The 18,387-nt window shown below is 59.7% G+C and overlaps 1 protein-coding gene across 3 annotated transcripts in view; it reads left to right on the top strand.

Moving 5' to 3' along the window:
• Positions 1-18,387, top strand: part of CAPN9 (calpain 9) — a gene marked incomplete at its 5' end in the record, with an annotated part of 20,021 nt that extends 1,634 nt beyond the window's left edge. Inside the window, 19 exons of one of the 3 annotated variants that reach the window (XM_079763411.1) lie at positions 3,070-3,139; positions 3,763-3,881; positions 4,951-5,084; positions 5,328-5,496; positions 6,879-6,962; positions 8,096-8,181; positions 8,502-8,579; positions 9,817-9,977; positions 10,602-10,759; positions 11,417-11,625; positions 12,051-12,087; positions 12,769-12,849; positions 13,665-13,722; positions 14,383-14,447; positions 14,738-14,806; positions 15,857-15,935; positions 16,610-16,726; positions 17,412-17,470; positions 18,278-18,387. In XM_079763411.1, the coding sequence (XP_079619537.1) occupies positions 3,070-3,139; positions 3,763-3,881; positions 4,951-5,084; positions 5,328-5,496; positions 6,879-6,962; positions 8,096-8,181; positions 8,502-8,579; positions 9,817-9,977; positions 10,602-10,759; positions 11,417-11,625; positions 12,051-12,087; positions 12,769-12,849; positions 13,665-13,722; positions 14,383-14,447; positions 14,738-14,806; positions 15,857-15,935; positions 16,610-16,726; positions 17,412-17,470; positions 18,278-18,304 (1,860 nt within the window). In that variant the 3' untranslated portion in view covers positions 18,305-18,387. The remainder of the gene's footprint in view (positions 1-3,069; positions 3,140-3,762; positions 3,882-4,950; positions 5,085-5,327; positions 5,497-6,878; positions 6,963-8,095; positions 8,182-8,501; positions 8,580-9,816; positions 9,978-10,601; positions 10,760-11,416; positions 11,626-12,050; positions 12,088-12,768; positions 12,850-13,664; positions 13,723-14,382; positions 14,448-14,737; positions 14,807-15,856; positions 15,936-16,609; positions 16,727-17,411; positions 17,471-18,277) is intronic. The other 2 variants (XM_079763412.1, XM_079763413.1) reach the window with 2 other exon arrangements.

Here is an 18,387-nt window from a genome sequence, read left to right as displayed (position 1 = left end):
AGTCTTCCCACCTGTGAGATGGGTCAGTAAGACCAGGGCGGACCCAGAGCCCGGCACACAGATGTTTCCAATCAGTGACGCTGTTCTCACTGGGGCTCTTCCCGGCAACATTATCTCCATCGTCAGCTGAGTCTCATCTTACAGGGGAGCCTCCCGATCTCCCTACATTTGTGTACATTTCACACAAAAACCCCGGGGCTCTCAGGCCTGGCCCAAAGTGCACACACACTGTCGATGTAGTGTAAGCTCTTATTGCTATTTCCTGGTGGAGGCAGAGTGTGTGCATGTGTGTGTGTGTGCACGTGTGCGCACGTGTGCATGGGTGTGGGTGCATGTGCGCGCGCATGTGTATGTGTGCATGTGGGTGCCTGGGTGTGCATGTGTACTTTGTACTTGTGTGCATGTGCATGTGTATATGTTTGCATGTGCATACATATATGTGTGTGCATGCATGTGTACTTTGTACTTGTGTGCACGTGCATGTGTTTGCATGTGCATACATATATGTGTGCATGCATGTGTACTTTGTACTTGTGTGCACGTGCATGTGTTTGCATGTGCATAAGTATATGTGTGTGCATGCGTGTGTACTTTGTACTTGTGTGCACGTGCATGTGTATATGTTTGCATGTGCATATGTATATGTGTGCATGTGTGTGTACTTTGTACTTGTGTGCACGTGCATGTGTTTGCATGTGCATAAGTATATGTGTGTGCATGCATGTGTACTTTGTACTTGTGTGCATGTGCATGTGTTTGCATGTGCATAAGTATATGTGTGTGCATGTGCTCGCCGACACGCCATCCTGCCGGGTACCGTGCAAGCTGCTTCCGGTTCTCTGGCGTCTCCCTGGGCCCGGCAAGGCGGCCCCGGGACGGCTGAGCATTCCTCCTGCGGAATCCCAGGAGCTTCCTCCCCTCCTAGCTGGTCTCCCTGCCTCCTGCCTGACCTACGCCCCTACCTCCAGGGCTCCTGCCTCCCCTGCCCAGCGCCCTCGGGGGGCTCGGCGTAGCCTGGGGATGAGGCAGGGCGCCTCCCCCCGACCCCCGCTGCCCGCGCGCCCCTGTCCCCTCCTCACACAGCATCCCGTCCCCTCCAGCGCGCCTGCTCCGGTGGCCTGGGAGGCCCTCCTCCCTGGGAAACTCGGACTCCCGCTCACGGCCGCCCCACGGAGCCTCTTTACCCCGGGCACCTGGCGGCTCTGTTCCATGTGCAGCCCCGTACGCGGCCTCAGAACATCCCCCGTGAGCCCCTTTGTCCCGAACCCCACTGTGCCCTCCACAGCTCACACCACCTGGCACAGTTCAAAGATGGCAACAGCCCACGGTTACCATGGCAACGGCCAACGGTTACTACGGAAACCGCCCACAGCTACCATGGCAACAGCCAGTGGTCACTATGGCAACTGCCAATGGTCACTATGGCCACAGCCAATGGTCACTATGGCAACAGCCAACGGTCACTATGGCAACAGCCAATGGTTACTGTGGCCAGGGCAACATTCCCCGTTAGCCAGGATTACCACATCGCTTAATCTCAAACAGCCCAGAGACTAATGCCGCCCCCGGCGAGGGCAGGGCGGTGCCAGGGCTGGTCCCAAGCCGCTGCGCGCACTGCCAGGCTGCCCCCGATGGAGTGGGGAGAGCTCACCGCGGCGGGAGCACAGTGTGGCTGCGGGCAGAGCCGGCACGGGGTGAGCCCGCCTGGGCAGCCCTCCCCTGCCGCTGCCTCTGTCTCTGTCCTTCAGGCAGAAAATGCCCACCCCCCCCCGACCTGACAGCCACCCCTCTGACAGCTGGGCCACCTTCTCTCTTTCTTTTTTTAAAAAATATCTTTTTACTGATCTCAGAGAGGAAGGGAGAGGGAGAGAGAGAGAGAAACATCACTGATGAGAGGGAATCATGGACCGGCTGCCCCCTGCACACCCTACACTGGGGATGGAGCCCACAACCCGGGCATGTGCCCTGACCGGGAATCGAACCGCGACCTCCTGGTTCATTGGTCGAGGCTCCACCGCTGAGCCACGCCAGCCGGGCTAGACCACCTTGTCTCTGATCCCCAGACGACGTCAGCCTGTGGGGCGCTGATAATCTTCTCGGGGTGCCCTTAGGGTCAGCGCCTGTGGGAGGGAAAGGGCAGAACCGGGCAGGGGGGGCCGTGGTTGTGGTGTGGCCCCACGCCGGGGTCAGCCAGGCGCACGGGGTGCTCCGGAGCTGGGAGGGTCCCTGTGGTGGGGGGACAGGCCCACCTGCATCTGTAAACCAACACCTGCCTCTGCCCACCTGGGAGGGGGAGGGGAAGGGGGACGGGGAGGACGAGGGCCCCACCTTGGTATTCCACCCGCCAGTCCGGCTTGAGTGTAATGAGCAGCCTTCAGCGCACCGTCTCTTGGTCAAAACTGGCATTTCTCCGAGATCAAAGCTCGACACACACCGCTCATGCCCAGACACAGTTTCCTATTCGGGGGGGTGGGGCTGGGGGAGGCCGGGGCTTTGCGTCGTCCCTTACAGACTGGGGAACGGGGGACAAGGTGTGGGGTGGGGCCCGGGTTCCGCTTGCAGGACGGAGCTCAGGTCCCTGGTGGGGGGGGGCAGCGGGGGAGGCTGGGAAATGGTCAGGTTCCAGCGTCCCCGCCCCCCCACCCCCAGGCCTCTGTGGCTCAAGTGCGTCTGCGTGTCTGCTCAGCACGTCTGTGGTGCGTGTTCTGCCCGGTCGGGGAGACCGTGGGGCGGGGTGTGCTCCCAGCACCACCCGCTTGTCAAACACAGCTGAGCTCGGGGGCGGGGAGTGGCAGCCGGAATCAGACAAGTCAGGGGTCATCGCAGGGTGGGGGACAGCCAGCTGGCCCTCCAGGGAGCCCGGCGCGAGGAGTCACCGAGGAGGATGTCCCGGGGGCCTGGCGTGGGGGGGTGGGGGGTGGTAACAGGCTCTCCCAGCGGGCGTGGGCTGCACCAGGCCTCGGGGAGGAGCTGTGGGCCTGAGTGAGTTGGAGCTGGTCTGGGATGGGATCTCCCAGCCTGAGGGGTCCGGGGTGAGTTCTGTTTTCAGAGGACATCTCCCTCTTCCAGGAGATCGTGGAGAACCCAGAATTCATCCTCGGAGGGGCCACCCGGACGGACATCTGCCAGGGCGATCTCGGTGAGTGTGAGCGGAGGGAGCAGGGGTGGCAGGTGGGACAGACCGCCCGGGGCGGCCGGCCAGCGGGGCGGGCGGGGGGGAACCTCTGGGGTTGGGGGCCATGCCTGTACCACCTCTGCTCCTCCATCCCTCCTCCCCGCAGCCTGCCGGCTGCTCCGATGGAGGGAGCCCAGGGCTCTGGTTCCCTGGGGTGGAAGTGTCTGGGGCCGGGGGCCCATGGCTGCGACATAGGGGGTCTGGAATGACACAGAAAACACTGTCTGATATTTGACTTCATTTTTGTTTGTTTTTAAATATATTTTTATTGATTTCAGAGAGGAAGGGAGAGGGAGGGAGAGAGAGAAACATCCATGATGAGAGAGAATCATGGATCGGCTGTCTCCTGCACACCCGTCACTGGGGATTGAGCCCGCAACCCGGGCATGTGCCCTTGACCAGAATCGAACCGTGACCTCCTGGTTCACAGGTCGATGCTCAACCGCTGAGCCCCACCGGCCGGGCTGTCCGATCTCAACGCTGAGAGGACATGCCCACATCTGGAACGCCCACCTCTCCCCGCATAGCGTGTCCCCGTCTGCTGTGCGCGGTAACGGGAACCAGCGTCTCCGACTTCCGTTCCGCAGGCGACTGCTGGCTGCTGGCGGCCATCGCCTCCCTCACGCTCAACGAGAAAGCGCTGGCGAGGGTGGTGCCCCCGGACCAGAGCTTCGGGCCCGGGTACGCCGGGATATTCCACTTCCAGGTAAGCGGGCGGGCCTGGCCCTGACCTTGCCCCTCCAGCTGCCGGGACAGCCACCCGCCTGGGCAACAGCAGCATCCCCAACCGCGCTCTGTCACCCGTGTGACAGCCGAGTCCCAAACCGTGGCCTGGGCAGGCAGCGCGGGCATGCAAGGCGAATCCTCGCAGACACAGGCAGCGAGACGTGCAGCGATAGATGCCCAGCCGGAGGGGCTCAGGTCGGGGAGCATCGTCCTGTTCCCCAAAACGTTCCCGGTTCGATTCCCGGTCAGGGCACAGGCCCAGGTTTCAGGCTCCATCCCCGCTCAGGGCACGTCAAGGCGACAGATGGGTGTTTCTCTCTCACATCGATGTGTCGCTCTCTGTCTCTTCCTCTTCCTCTCTCTAACCATGTCTTCAGGGAGGATTAAAAGAGAAAAGAGAAAAAAAAAACTTGCAGTGATGTTTTGGCAAATCTACAGTAAAGGTCCGTGTTAAGAACTTTGACTTTTGGAAATTCTTTTTTTTTTATTTTTTAAATTTTTAAAAAATATATTTTATTGATTTTTTGCAGAGAGGAAGGGAGAGGGGGCTAGAGAGTTAGAAACATTGATGAGAGAAAAACATCGATCAGCTGCCTCCTGCACGCCCCCTACTAGGGATGTGCCCACAACCAAGGTACATGCCCTTGACCGGAATCGAACCTGGGACCCTTCAGTCCGCAGACCGATGCTCTATCCACTGAGCCAAACCGGTTAGGGCTCTTTTATACACACACACACACACACACACACACACACACACACACACACATATATATATATTATTGATTTCAGACAGGAAGGGAGGGGGGAGAGATAGAGAAACATCCACGATGAGAGAGAATCATGGACCGGCTGCCTCCTGCGCGCCCCCCACTGGGGATCGAGCCCGCAACCCCAGGCGTGTGCCCCGACCAAGCAGGTGGGCCCGGGGCAGTTTGGTGGGACGGAGGAAAAGCAAAGTGATGAGCATCGGCCGTGGGCGGGACCTGCCGTGGGACTCACCCCGACGTCCGTCCGTCCGTCCGTCCGTCCGTCCCCACCGCCCGCAGTTCTGGCAGCACAGCGAGTGGCTGGACGTGGTGGTCGACGACCGGCTGCCCACCTTCCGGGACCGGCTGATCTTCCTGCACTCGGCCGACCACAACGAGTTCTGGAGCGCGCTGCTGGAGAAGGCCTACGCCAAGTGAGTGCCGCCCGCCCCCTGCCGGGCCACCCCTCCCGGGCCGCCCCCTCCCGGCCTCCCCCTGCCCTTTCTATGGAGCAGGGAGACTCAGCTCCGGGCCCACCTGCTGGGGCCGCACTCAGGGCCGGAGGTGGGAACGGAGAGGCCCTTGACCGAGAATCGAGCGGGGACCTCCTGGTTCCTAGGTCGACGCTCAACCCCGGAGCCACGCGGCCAGGCTCCAGGCTCTCTCTGCCCTTCCAGGCTGAACGGGAGCTACGAGGCGCTGAAGGGGGGCAGCGCCATCGAGGCCATGGAGGACTTCACGGGGGGCGTGGCCGAGACCTTCGCCACCAGGGAGGCGCCCGAGAACTTCCACGAGATCCTGGAGAAGGCGCTGCAGAGGGGCTCCCTGGTGGGCTGCTCCATCGACGTAAGTCGCTCCCATCCCGTCCCGGGTCCCGGGTCCCGGGCACTGCGCCGGGGCCAGCGGTCGGGGCCTGGTGCCCGGCCACCCCCACGAGGAACAGGACTTCCAGCGGGGGAGGGAGGGGGTACTCATTCTAATTAAATGCTCATTTATTTTAATCAAAGCAAAAGCTTTTGTTTAAAGGTTTTTGAGTATTGTTTTTGTTGTTGTTAATCTTCACCCAAGGGTATTTTCCCACTGATTTTTAGAGAGCGTGGAAGAGAGAGGGAGAGACAGAGAAACATCAATGTGAGAGAGACACATCGATGGGTTGCCTCCTGCTCGCACGCACCCCAACCCGGGTCGGGGAACCTGTCACCAAGGTACGTGCCCCTGACCGGAATCGACCTCGGGACCCTTCAGTCCGCGGGCCGACGCTCTATCCACTGAGCCACACCGGCTGGCGCTGTTTTATGTTTTTCAAATTACAGAGGGAAGACGTACTTGCCGTGTCAGGTAGATCGATCCTGAGGTGCCTGAAGGCCCGTGTCTGTCTGCCTCCCTCAGGCCAGCCCCTCCACAGCCCTGCCTCCCTCATACACCAGGGCACGCACATATACGCACACACAGGGTGGGCCGGCTTGATTTCCCTGAATCGCATCTTACTGTGGATACGTTCTCAAAACTTGCTGACTTTGCATCATGTGTCACGCAAAAACCTATCAGTCGATAGAAGAAATAGAACAGCATTTAAAATAATTTCTGTTTTATTATATTCTGATTGATTTCAGAGAGAGGAAGGGAGAGGCAGAGAGGGACAGACACATCCATGATGAGAGAATCATGGATCGGCTGCCTCCTGCACGCCCCACACTGGGGATGGAGCCTGCAACCCGGGCCTGTGCCCTGACCGGGAATCGAACCGTGACCTCCTGGTTCAGAGGTCGACGCTCAAACCCTGAGCCACGCCGGCCGGGCAAATAATTTCTTTATTTTGATGCAAGCACACACCTGTCATTGTACCCCGTGTGCTTTTGAAACCCATGCAAGTTTCCTGCTTCCTCGTGGGAATTTATTCTTTGCTTCTCGTTGCCTGTTTGGCGCGTGCGTTTTGGTTCAAGTTCGCGCTCCCACGTGATGGGGACGGTCAAGTTGTTCTGTTTGGAGGCAAGAAAGTGAACTGACCGCTAGCGTCCTAGCTGGGGGCGGGGTCTCCTGACCTGGGAGAGACGGGGACTTGGTGAACGTCACTGCTCGCCACCCTCGGGTGTCCTGGGTACCCATTTCACGTGCCCTGGACCCAGAGTCCGCACCTCCGGGGCGGGAGCGGCTGGGCCGGGCCGGGTAGCCCAGGCTCCAACGGCCTCACACCGCGGGTCCAACGCCGCTGCCCTCTCGTGTTTTAGATAAAAAATTCTGCGGAGTCGGAAGCCCGGACGCCCTTTGGTCTTATTAAGGGTCACGCCTACACCGTGACGGGAATTGACCAGGTAGGTGACGGGAGCCCCTGCGGGCGGGCGGGCGGGCGGGCGGGGTGCAGGGACAGACTCACCAATGCCGGTCCCCTGTGCTAACTTAGTGCCTTACAGAGGGGTCCCGGGTTCGATTCCGGTCCAGGGCACACGCCCGGGTTGCGGGCTCGATCGCCAGTAGGGGGCGTGCAGGAGGCAGATTCTCTCATCATTGATGTTTCTCTCTCTCCCTCTTCCTTCCTCTCTGCAATCAATAAGTATCTATTTTTTTTTTTTTAAAGAGTAAAGCCACTTTCAGGCATTTCAGAGGTGGTCTCATCGAAAGAGGTGGCTGGAATGCAGAGCAGAAAAGAGAGAAACAGGGGTCCCCTCCACCCCGCCAGCACCAGGCCTGCCGAGCAGGTCTTATTTTTCCCTTCCTTCCCTCTTTCCGCTCCTGTGAGGCTTTCCCAGAGAAACAGAACCCAGAGGAGACAGAGATGGAGGGAGGGAGAGTGATGGAGAAAGGGAGGTTGAGATTTCATCTGAGGATTTGGCTCCTGTGAGGACGGCGGCCGTGGCCTGCCTCCTGGAAGCTGGGTGTCCTTCAAGTTCAAGGGCGTCCCCAGTCTGGATAGAAGCCCATTCCTTTGCAGACTCGTGTGGACTAATTGCCAGTTCACCACGATCCTACCTCCTTTCCCAGACTCAGCGCCACGGCCCGGGGGAGTCACGTGACGTCAGGGGGCGCGCTGGCCGCTGGGGGCAGCAGGAATCAGCTCCAAGGGCCAGCGCAGCATGGATGAGTTTTGTTCTGTTTTGTTTTGTTTTAATACATTTTATTCATTTTTTACAGAGAGGAAGGGAGAGGGAGAGAGAGTCAGAAACATCGATGAGAGAGAAACATTGATCAGCTGCCTCCTGCACACCCCCTACTGGGGATGTGCCCGCAACCAAGGTACATGCCCTTGACCGGAATCGAACCTGGGACCCTTCAGTCCGCAGGCCGACGCTCTATCCACTGAGCCACACCGGTCAGGGCGCATGGATGAGTTTTGACGTGTCGTTAGCATGTCGTTAGCGTGTCGTAGCCCAGAGGCTTGCGGCCCGCCGGGTGGAGCTCACTGTGAATCTGTCACTTCCCATTTCCCGGCGCCTTTACCATCTTCCAGGTCCGCCTCCGAGGCCGGAACACGGACCTCATCAGGGTCCGCAACCCGTGGGGGCAGGTGGAGTGGAACGGTGCCTGGAGCGACAGGTCAGCCCGCCCCGTCTCTCTGGCGGGTCCCCCTCCTCAGCGGTCACGGCCACGGCACACGGGCCAGGCTGGCGGGGGGCAGGGGTGCGAAGGCGGGGCAGCGGGTCCGAGGTCCTGGGGGCCTTTCCCGCCAGCTGCCGGGGCGGGAGGGGCACCTGCCCGCCGGCCCCCAGGCCCTGGCACCTGCCCGCCGGCCCAGCGAGCTCTCACCGACCAGGACCCAGTCCCTGTGCTTGGCACACGCCGCTCCCCGGGTGGGGCCGCCTCCGACCGCAGCTGCAGCTCAGGCCGCCGCCTAACGCACACGTGTCGGCTCCTAGTTCCTCCGAGTGGCGCGCCGTGGGCCCCGCCGAGCAGCAGCGCCTGAACCATGCGGCCCTGGACGACGGGGAGTTCTGGTACAGACGGCGCCTCCGCCTTCCCATCCGCGGCCTCAGGGGCAAGGGGCACACCGTCACCTCCCTAGGCATCTACTTCCCCGTCTTTGATGAATTCATTTATCCCTTTACTCATTTACTCATCTCCCTTCTTCATTTGTGTGTCTGTGTATCGTGGGTAGATCCGATCCCTCTGTCTCAAACCACCCCTGTGCACCCAGGTTGGCAGGCGGCTCTGTCTGTTCTGTTTTGGGGGGGGCCCAGCCCATCTCCCGGAGTCACGGGGCTGCCGAGAGCGTGGCGTGGACCCTCTCTCTCCAGCATCTCTTCCTCTGAGCGCCCGCCCGGAGTTTGGGGGTGAATTTGAAGACGGGGGGGGGGCAGGCTGGTGCTCACGGGGTCCCCTCCCTCCATGCCCACCTTGAGGACAGGGACCCTGAAGGCAGTTACCCTGAGAGCATGTGAAAGCATAGACCGAGCCAGTATCGCGAGAGGCAGGCACCTTCCCGAGAGTCAGGCCGTAAGGAGTGAATAAGTGAGTGAGTGAATGAATGAATAAAGGAATGAATGAATGAATGAGTACATGAATGCATGAACAAGTGAATGAGTGAATGAATGAGTGAATGAATATATGAGTGCATGAACGAGTGATTGAATACATGAATGCATGAACGAATGAATGAATACATGAATGCAAGAATGAGTGAATGAATGAATGAATGAGTGAATGAATATATGAGTGCATGAACGAGTGATTGAATACATGAATGCATGAACGAGTGAATGAATGAATGAATGAGTGAGTGAATGAATATATGAGTGCATGAATGAGTGATTGAATACATGAATGCATGAACGAGTGAATGAATGAATGAATGAGTGAGTGAATGAATATATGAGTGCATGAACGAGTGATTGAATACATGAATGCATGAACGAGTGAATGAATGAATGAATGAGTGAGTGAATGAATATATGAGTGCATGAACGAGTGATTGAATACATGAATGCATGAACGAGTGAATGAATGAATGAATGAGTGAGTGAATGAATATATGAGTGCATGAACGAGTGATTGAATACATGAATGCATGAACGAGTGAATGAATGAATGAATGAGTGAGTGAATGAATATATGAGTGCATGAACGAGTGATTGAATACATGAATGCGTGAACGAGCGAATGAATGGACGGATGAAGGGGTGAGTTGCGTCGTCACCGCCCCCGCCCACGCCCCGTGTCCCCGCTCTGCCGCAGGATGGCGCTCGGCGACTTCAAGGCCCACTTCGACAAAGTGGAGATCTGCAACCTCACGCCCGACGCCCTGGAGGAGGACGCGCTCCACAAGTGGGAGGTGACGGTGCACCAGGGCAGCTGGGTGCGGGGCTCCACGGCCGGCGGCTGCCGCAACTTCCTGGGTTCGTAGTCCGCCGGCCACCCTCTCGTCCTCCCCGCGTGGCCAGCCCAACCCAGGGACCTCGTGGGTCAGGGCCGGGACCCCAGAGGAAGCCTGAGCCGTGGGGTCAGACAGGAGGGTTTCAGGGATGGGTGGGGAAGGAGGGCGAGGGGCCACTGGCGGGAAGCTGGGCAAGAACTGCACGGGGCCCTGACCGGTGTGGCTCAGTGGGTAGAGCGCCGGCCTGCGGACTGAAGGGTCCCGGGTTCGATTCCGGTCAAGGGCATGGACCTTGGTTGCGGGCACATCCCCAGTAGGAGGTGTGCAGGGGGCAGCTGGTCGATGTTTCTCTCTCATCAATGTTTCTAACTCTCTATCCCTCTCTCTTCCTCTCTGTAAAAAATCAATAAAATATATTTAATAAATAAATAAATAAATAAAATGAAATAAAATAAAATATATTTTTAAAAAATTGCTCGGGGAAGCGCCCTGGTTTCACCACCGGATTATTTTCCAATCCAGGGGACAGACAACACAACACACACAGTCCTGCGTGTATGTGCATGTGCATGTTCGTGTGTGTGCGTGTGTGTGTCCTTCATGCTTTTTAAAAGGGGGAAAGACAATGTGCCTCTGTCCCACGCAGACACCTTCTGGACCAACCCGCAGATCCGGCTGTCCCTGACCCAGCAGGACGACGGGCAGGAGGCGTGCACGCTGCTCGTGGCCCTGATGCAGAAAGATCGCAGGAAGCTCAAGCGCTTCGGCGCCAACGTGCTGACCATCGGCTACGCCATTTACCAGGTGGGCGGGAGCCGCCGGGTCTGCGTTCACAGCACGACTTCTCGGTTCTCGGTTCCTCCCGGGCCTCGCGCCTGAGACGCAGTGGCCGGGCCCCAAACTGGGTCCAAAGCGTGAAAACCGCCCTCACTGGTGTGGCTCAGTGGATAGAGCGTCGGCCTGCGGACCTAAGGGTCCCGGGTTCGATTCAGCTCAAGGGCATGTACCTCGGTTGCAGGCTCCTCCCCGGCCCGGGCCCTGGTCAGGGATCGTGCAGGAGGCAACCCATTGATGTGTCTCTTTCACATCAATGTTCTCTCTCTCTGTCTTTCCCTCTCTCTTCCACTCTCTCTAAGAAATCAACGGGAAAATATCCCCGGGTGAGGATTAAAAAATAATAATAACAAAGACTGGAGCCCTCGCCGGTTTGGCTCAGTGGATAGAGCGTCGGCCTGCGAACTGAAGGGTCCCAGGTTCGATTCCGGTCAAGGGCACGTGCCCGGGTTGTGGGCTCCATCCCTAGTAGGGGGACGTGCAGGAGGCAGCCGATCCATGATTCTCTCTCATCATGGATGTTTCTATCTCTCTCTCCCTCTCCCTTCCTCTCTGACATCAATAAAAATAAATATTAAAAAAAAAAAACACATAGTGGAAATCAACAGCCTTGCCTCTCCCCCGCAGTGCCCCGGGACGGAGGGCCACCTGGACAAGGACTTCTTCCGGTACCACGCCTCCCAGGCCCGGAGTAAGACCTTCGTCAACCTGAGGGAGGTCTCCGACCGCTTCAAGCTGCCCCCCGGCGACTACATCCTCATCCCCAGCACCTTCGAGCCGCACCAGGAGGCCGACTTCTGCCTGAGGATCTTTTCAGACAAGAAAACCATCAGCCGGTGCGTCCCAGGCTCAAGAATCCCGTTCCCCGACGGCTCGTTCCCAGAGGAGTCACCGCGGGACCACGACCCCATTATCCCCTTTCCCATGACACACCTGTGAAATGGGCAGAGGGTGTTCTCTCTCTCTCTCTCTTTTTTTTTTTTCAGAGAGGAAGGGAGAGGAAGAGAGAGAGAGATAGAAACATCAAGGATGAGAGAGAATCATGGATCCGCTGCCTCCTGCCCGCCCCACACCGGGCATGGGCCCTGACCGGGAATCGAACCGTGACCTCCTGGTTCATAGGTTGATGCTCAACCACTGAGCCCCGCCAGCCGGGCCAGGGGAGTGCTTAACCCATCCGCAAAGCAGGACACAGTTCCATTTGCGCTCTGCTCCTCCCCGCTCCAAACAAGCCATTAAAACGAGCTTCCTGCCTCCCCAGGGACCTGGACGGACACGTGGACATCGACCTTCCCGAGGTGAGCCTTGCCCACGTTGCCGTGGGGGCTTGTCACCAACGCGTCACATAAAACTGGGAAGTTCAGGGAAGGGTTACCTGTGGTCAGTGGTTCAGCGTCGACCTAGGAACCAGGAGGTCACGGTTCGATTCCCGGTCAGGGGACATGCCTGGGTTGCGGGCTCCATCCCCAGTGTGGGGCGTGCAGGAGGCAGCCGATCAGTGATTCTCTCTCATCATTGATATGTCTATCTCTCTCTCCCTCTCCCTTCCTCTCTGAAATCAATACAAATATATATTAAAAATAAAATAAAATAGATTGTGGTGATAGTTGCCCACCTCTGTGAACATATCAGAAACCACTGAATTGCATTGACTCTATTGATCCTAAGCTCCTGGAGAATAGGGCTCTGCCTTTAAAAAAAATTATATATATATTGATTTCAGAGAGGAAGGGAGAGGGAGAGAGAAGCATCCATGATGAGAGAGAATCACAGATCGGTTGCCTCCTGCACGCCCCACACTGGGGATCAAGCCCCAACCTGGGCATGTGCCCTGACGGGGAATCGAACCTTGACCTCCTGGTTCCTAGGTCGAGGACCAACCCCTGAGCCACGCGGCCGGGCTCCGGCTGTGTCTATGGGACAGCTAATAACAGTGGTCTTTGTGTGGCTCCAACGCGGCTCCTCTCGTTCCTTTCCAGCCCCCGAAGCCGGCGCCGCGGGACCAGGAGACAGAGGAGGAGCAGCAGTTCAGGGCCCTGTTTGAGCGCGTCGCCGGGGAGGTGAGGCGTGGCTGCGGCTGCCCAGGCTGGGTGTCCGCCATGCCTCCCACCCAGGAACGTTTGTCAGCTCCCCTTCCCAGAGGCTGGTGCCCCAGAGCAATGCCCAGTGTGGTGCACAGGAGTGGTGCCCGGTGTGGTGCCCAGGCCTAGCGGGGCTAGACGCACCGTGAGACCAGCCCTGGTCCCCGAGAGCCCCCCAGACGGCCTCCCCACGCACCGCCCCTCCCGCACCACCGGCGATGGGGCCTCGGCGCCCACCGGGCTCGGACGGCGGAGAAAGCCCGAGGCGGCTCCTTCGCCCTCTGCCCAGAAATCGCCGCTTCTCTCCCCGCTGCTCGGGGGTGGTGGGCGGGAGGCCACGGTTCCGCTGCTGACACCTATCAGCATGTTGTCCCTTCGCCCCAGGGCCCTGCGGCCCCATCCCCCCCTCTGTCACTCAGCCGGCTCCTTGGGGACCCTGGGTTGTCCCCGTCCCTGTCCCTGGTCTCCTGATTGAACCGGTCCCCGCCCTCCCCCTGTGTGGGCATTTCAAAGCTCGGGGTGCTGCTGCTGCTGCTGCTGCTGTGCAGGGCCTGGGGCTCGGACCCCACGTCTCCAGCATAAGCGGCCGTGGGAGCCTTGCCCGGGACCCGGGAAACACCGGCCTGGCCCCGCTCCCTCCCTCCGGCTTTCTGGGTTGGGTCGCAGCTCCGGCGCACCTGGGCCCACGAGGCTCCTGGGCCCGTCTGTCCCGTGAGCCAAATCAAGCTCAGAGCGGAAAGAAACTCACAGAGAAGGTGCGGAGGGGTGAAAAGCCACTGTCTCCGCTCTCACAGGACATGGAGGTGACCGCAGAGGAGCTGGAGCATGTTTTAAATGCTGTGCTGAGCAAGAGTGAGTGCCCCCCTCCCCCCTGCATCGGGGTCCGGGACGGCTCCCCGGCCCTGCTCCTCAGAGCCACAGGCTGCTGCTGTGCAATAATCTAACACGTGGGCATAACTTATTGCCTCATTCCTAAATGTTTCCCACCATAAAGAATCTGATGAGAAAAAAATAATTAAAAAAAATATATAGATAGATTCATTGATTTCAGACAGGGAGAAGGGGCTAGCAACATCAATGATGAGAGAGAGAGCATCATGGATCAGCTGCCTCCTGCACGCCCCCTACTAGGGATCGAGCCCGCAACCCCGGGGCATGTGCCCTTGACCGGGAATCTAACCCGGGACCCTTCAGTCTGCAGGCCGACGCTCTATCCACTGAGCGACACCGGCTAGGGAGATGAGAAAAGTCTTACTTGCTAACACTTTCCTTGGCCTTCTTAAACCTAGAATCAATGGGATGGAAGGAGAGTCCCATTTTTAAGGCTTTTCCCACCTTTTGCAAATTTTCCTCCCGAAAGGCCGTGTCCACTGCTCCCCGCAGCACCCTCGGAGGGGGAGCACGTCACCCCGGCCCCCGGCCCCGGAGCTGACCCCATGGCTGGGCTCCGGCAGACGGCAGCGGGCGTCCTGTCCGGGGGTGACCTGAATCCTGCTGTCTGTGTGATTTCAGAAAAGGGCATCCGATTCGAGAAGCTGAGCCTGATTTCCTGTAAGAACATCGTTTCTCTAATGGACGTATCCTCCCCAGCACGCGGGCAGAAGTGGACGCTAAGGTCTCTCTGCGGGGCAGACCTTCCTCGAAGGTGGCCCGTACTTTTTTTAAAAATGTATTTTTATTGATTTCAGAGAGGGAGGGAGCGGGAGAGAGAGATAGAAACCACCTCCCTCAAAGCCGAGACGCTGTGTCCCCCAGGTCACCCCCCAAGCCACCCCATTGCCCCTCCCCACGGTAGCCCCAGGCGGGAGGTCCCCGGAGGAGCCTCCGTGGAAACACGTTCGTGTCTTCCTTCACGCGCTCGGCACAGACCAGCGGCAACGGGAAGCTGGAGTTTGAGGAGTTCAAAGTGTTCTGGGAGAAACTGAAGGCGTGGATGGTATGTGCCCTGGGGTGTGCGTGGCCTCCAGGGGGCCCGCAAGCCCAGAGGAGAGGGGGCGCTATATTTTTAATATATTTTTATTGCTTTCAGAGAGGAAGGGAGAAGGAGAGAGAAACATCAATGGTGAGAGAGAATCATGGATCGGCTGCCTCCTGCACGCCCCACACTGGGGATCGAGCCCGCAACCCGGGCCTGTGCCCTGATGGGAATCGAACTGTGACCTCTTGGTTCGTAGGTGGATGCTCAACCACTGAGCCCCGCCGGCCGGGCCAGAGGGGGTTTTAAAAGGCCGAGACGCAGCCGGCCGGGGGTCTGTGCTCAGAGGGTGCAGCCAGCTGGGGTTCTGTGCTCAGAGGGTGCGGCCGGCCCGGGGCCTGTGCTCAGAAGGTGCAGCCGGCCCAGGGTTTGTGCTCAGAGGGTGCGGCCGGCCCGGGGGCCTGTGCTCAGAGGGAGCAGCCGGCCCGGGGTTTGTGCTCAGAGGGTGCAGCCGGCCGGGGTTTGTGCTCAGAGGGTGCAGCCGGCCGGGGTCTGTGCTCAGAGGGTGCGGCCGGCCCGGGGCCTGTGCTCAGAGGGGGCGGCCGGCCCAGGGTTTGTGCTCAGAGGGTGCAGCCGGCCGGGGTTTGTGCTCAGAGGGTGCAGCCGGCCGGGGGCCTGTGCTCAGAGGGTGCGGCCGGCCGGGGGCCTGTGCTCAGAGGGTGCAGCTGGCCGGGGGCCTGTGCTCAGAGGGCGCGGCCGGCCGGGGGGTCTGTGCTCAGAGGGTGCGGCCGGCCGGGGGGTCTGTGCTCAGAGGGTGCGGCCGGCAGGGGGCCTGTGCTCAGAGGGCTAAGGCAGAACCCAGGATGGGACCCCAGCACTTGCTTCTGGTGTTAAAGCAGCAGCTCAGTGCAGCTGCCCAAAGACAAGGGGAAGCAGGGACGCCTTCCTCTGGAGGCCCCCAGCCGTTGCCTCCCGCTCCTGTAAGGAGCCGCCCTCCCCCGCCCCCCGTTCGTGCCATCGAAGGCGCCGTCGGGGCCTCTGTGGTCCTCACGGCCTCCGTGTCCCCCCCAGAACCTTTTCCTTCGGTTCGATGCTGACAAGTCCGGCACCATGTCCTCCTACGAGCTGCGGACCGCGCTGAGAGCCGCAGGTGAGGCAGAGCCTGGCGTGTGGATACGGGCTGACGGGGGGCGGTTTGAGGGGAGACTTCCAGGGGCCGTCAGGGTGGCACCCGCTTCTCACGCCCTAGGAGGGGGCTGGTCTGTGACCTCCCGGGTTGGTGCTTCCTCAGGACACAGAGCCCGGCCGGCGTGGCTCAGTGGTTGAGCGTCAACCTCTGAACCAGGAGGTCACGGTTCAATTCCAGGTCAGGGCACAGGCCCGGGTTGCGGGCTCGATCCCCAGTGTGGGGCGTGCAGGAAGCAGCCAAGCCAGGATTCTCTCTCATCATGGATGTTCCTCTCTCTCCCTCTCCCTTCCTCTCTCTAAAATCAGTAAAAATACATCTTAACAAAAAAAACCAAAAAAACAAAAAACAAAACTAAGACCATGAGCTCATTGAACTCTGAAGGGACAAGTGTGACTTTACCTGCACCCCCCCCCCCCCCCCCCGCCTGCCTCCCAACACACCGAGAATTGAATGGAACCGTGACCACTGAGCCATGCCAGGCGGGCAACACTTCACACATACAGACACACACAGAGACACGCACAGACACACACACACACACTGCCCACTGCATTCAGACCGGGTCTGGGAGCCCCCGTCAGTAGCTCCCCAGCTGCCAGCCCTCGGGACTCAGCCCCGTCTCCGCCCGCCCACAGGCTTCCAGCTGAGCAGCCGCCTCCTGCAGCTGGTGGTGCTGCGGTATGCGGACCAGGACCTGCAGCTGGGCTTCGACGACTTCCTCAGCTGCCTGGTGCGGCTGGAGAACGCCAGCCGTGAGTGCCCCACGTCCGGGCGCGTGTCCCCGGCCCGGGAGAGGCCACGCCCCTCGGCCACCTCCCGGGACCAGGGACAGACAAACCTGCCAAAAAGTGGGGCCAAGACCGGGACCTCCTGGTTCATAGGTCGACGCTCAGCCACGGAGCCACAAGGTCCCGGGTGACTGTTAGGGGGCAGCCAGGGGTGATTGGCTGGACCACTTGGACTGAGAGGGAAACGGAGGCCGAGGGAGCACAGCCACTCTCTCGGGTTATTGGGAGACGAAGCACCCGGCTCAGACGGGCTCCTCCCCCGCGTGGGAGCACCCACAGGGCTCCCCTCTCCTAAGGGACGCACAGGCTTTCAAGACGCATGCAAACCTCCACCTGCATGCGCTTTCGTCCTGCGGGGAGGGGCATGGGTTGCAAGGGGTCTCAGCCCCCAAACAGCTCGGATCAGGAGATGTTTGGGACCCAGGAGCCGGCTGGATATTGTGGGTGACAACACGTGCCACCCAGAATCACCTGAATTCCCCCTTGAGCGGAATCCCATCAGCGGGCCGAGCCAGGCCTGTGTAATACCCGTGCTCACCACCAGGGGGAGCAGCTCCTCTGCAGCCTTGGGGTGGGGGTGGGGGCGGTGCGCTGAGCCTGTTGAAGGACCCATCCCCTCAAGGATGCCTTTCTCCGTCTCTCCCATCAGGCGTGTTCCAGGCTCTCAGCACGAAGGACAAGGAGTTCCTTCATCTCAACATAAACGAGGTACGGCCCAGCCAGACCTCCCGCTCAGGGACCCAGGCAGGGCTGGGCCCGCGGCCTGCGCGCTCCATAAACGTTTGCCAAATGGATGCTCGCATGCGTTTAGCTTTGGGGCAACACAGCAACACGCACACGGCTTACTATGTTCCTGTCCCGTGCACTTGGCCGTCCACATGATGGTTACCATAGCCTCCCCGAGCTCAGGACGGAATAGTCTCCCCATTTTGCAGAAGTGGAAACTGAGGCAGAGAGAGATTCGTCCCCGGGGGCAGTGAGCTAGCAAGCCCCGCCTTCTTCTCCTCCTCCTCTTCCTTCGGCCACGAGGGCTCCTCAGCCTGCCCTCCAGGCCCCGATTCGCTCACGCCCCCTGGCTCCTGTCATCCCAGGGGTCTCGTGATTCCTGGCGTGTGCGCGTGTGTGTGTCTGTGCGCGCACACGTGCGCACGTAGGAAGGCCTGCACACGTGCAAACTCCTCAAAAACCCAATGACCTGGGCTGATGACAGCAAAAATGATGGAAGGAAGGGCAGGAAGCGGGTTCCGAGGCTGGGAAGAGGCGTGGGGGTGTGCATTGCCCCCTCCCAGCTGCCCCGGGGGTGTCCCACAGCCAGCAGCGTGGGCGCCACCTAGGGGAGGCGGTTAGAAATGCAGAGTGACTAGAGGCAGCAGCAGGGTCATAGCCTTCAAAGCTGCTGAGCTTCTGGATCTTGCAGGTTGCACGTCGAGAGCGGAGCTCAGGGGCCTGAGCCAACAGGTGGGGAGGTGGAGGGCTCACCGGTTCATCTCTCTCTCTCTCTCCTCTTTCTTCCAGTTCATCACCCTGACAATGAACATCTGAGGCTTCCCCGAGGGGACGCAGCGGGTCCATTTGCGATCGGACTCTCACCCCACCCGCTGTCGAGCTCTGTCCGCCCCCGCAGC

This window comes from Cnephaeus nilssonii (assembly GCF_951640355.1).
Source record: "Cnephaeus nilssonii genome assembly, chromosome: 23".
NCBI lineage: Eukaryota > Metazoa > Chordata > Mammalia > Chiroptera > Vespertilionidae > Cnephaeus > Cnephaeus nilssonii.
This window is presented reverse-complemented; position numbering and strand designations above follow the sequence as displayed.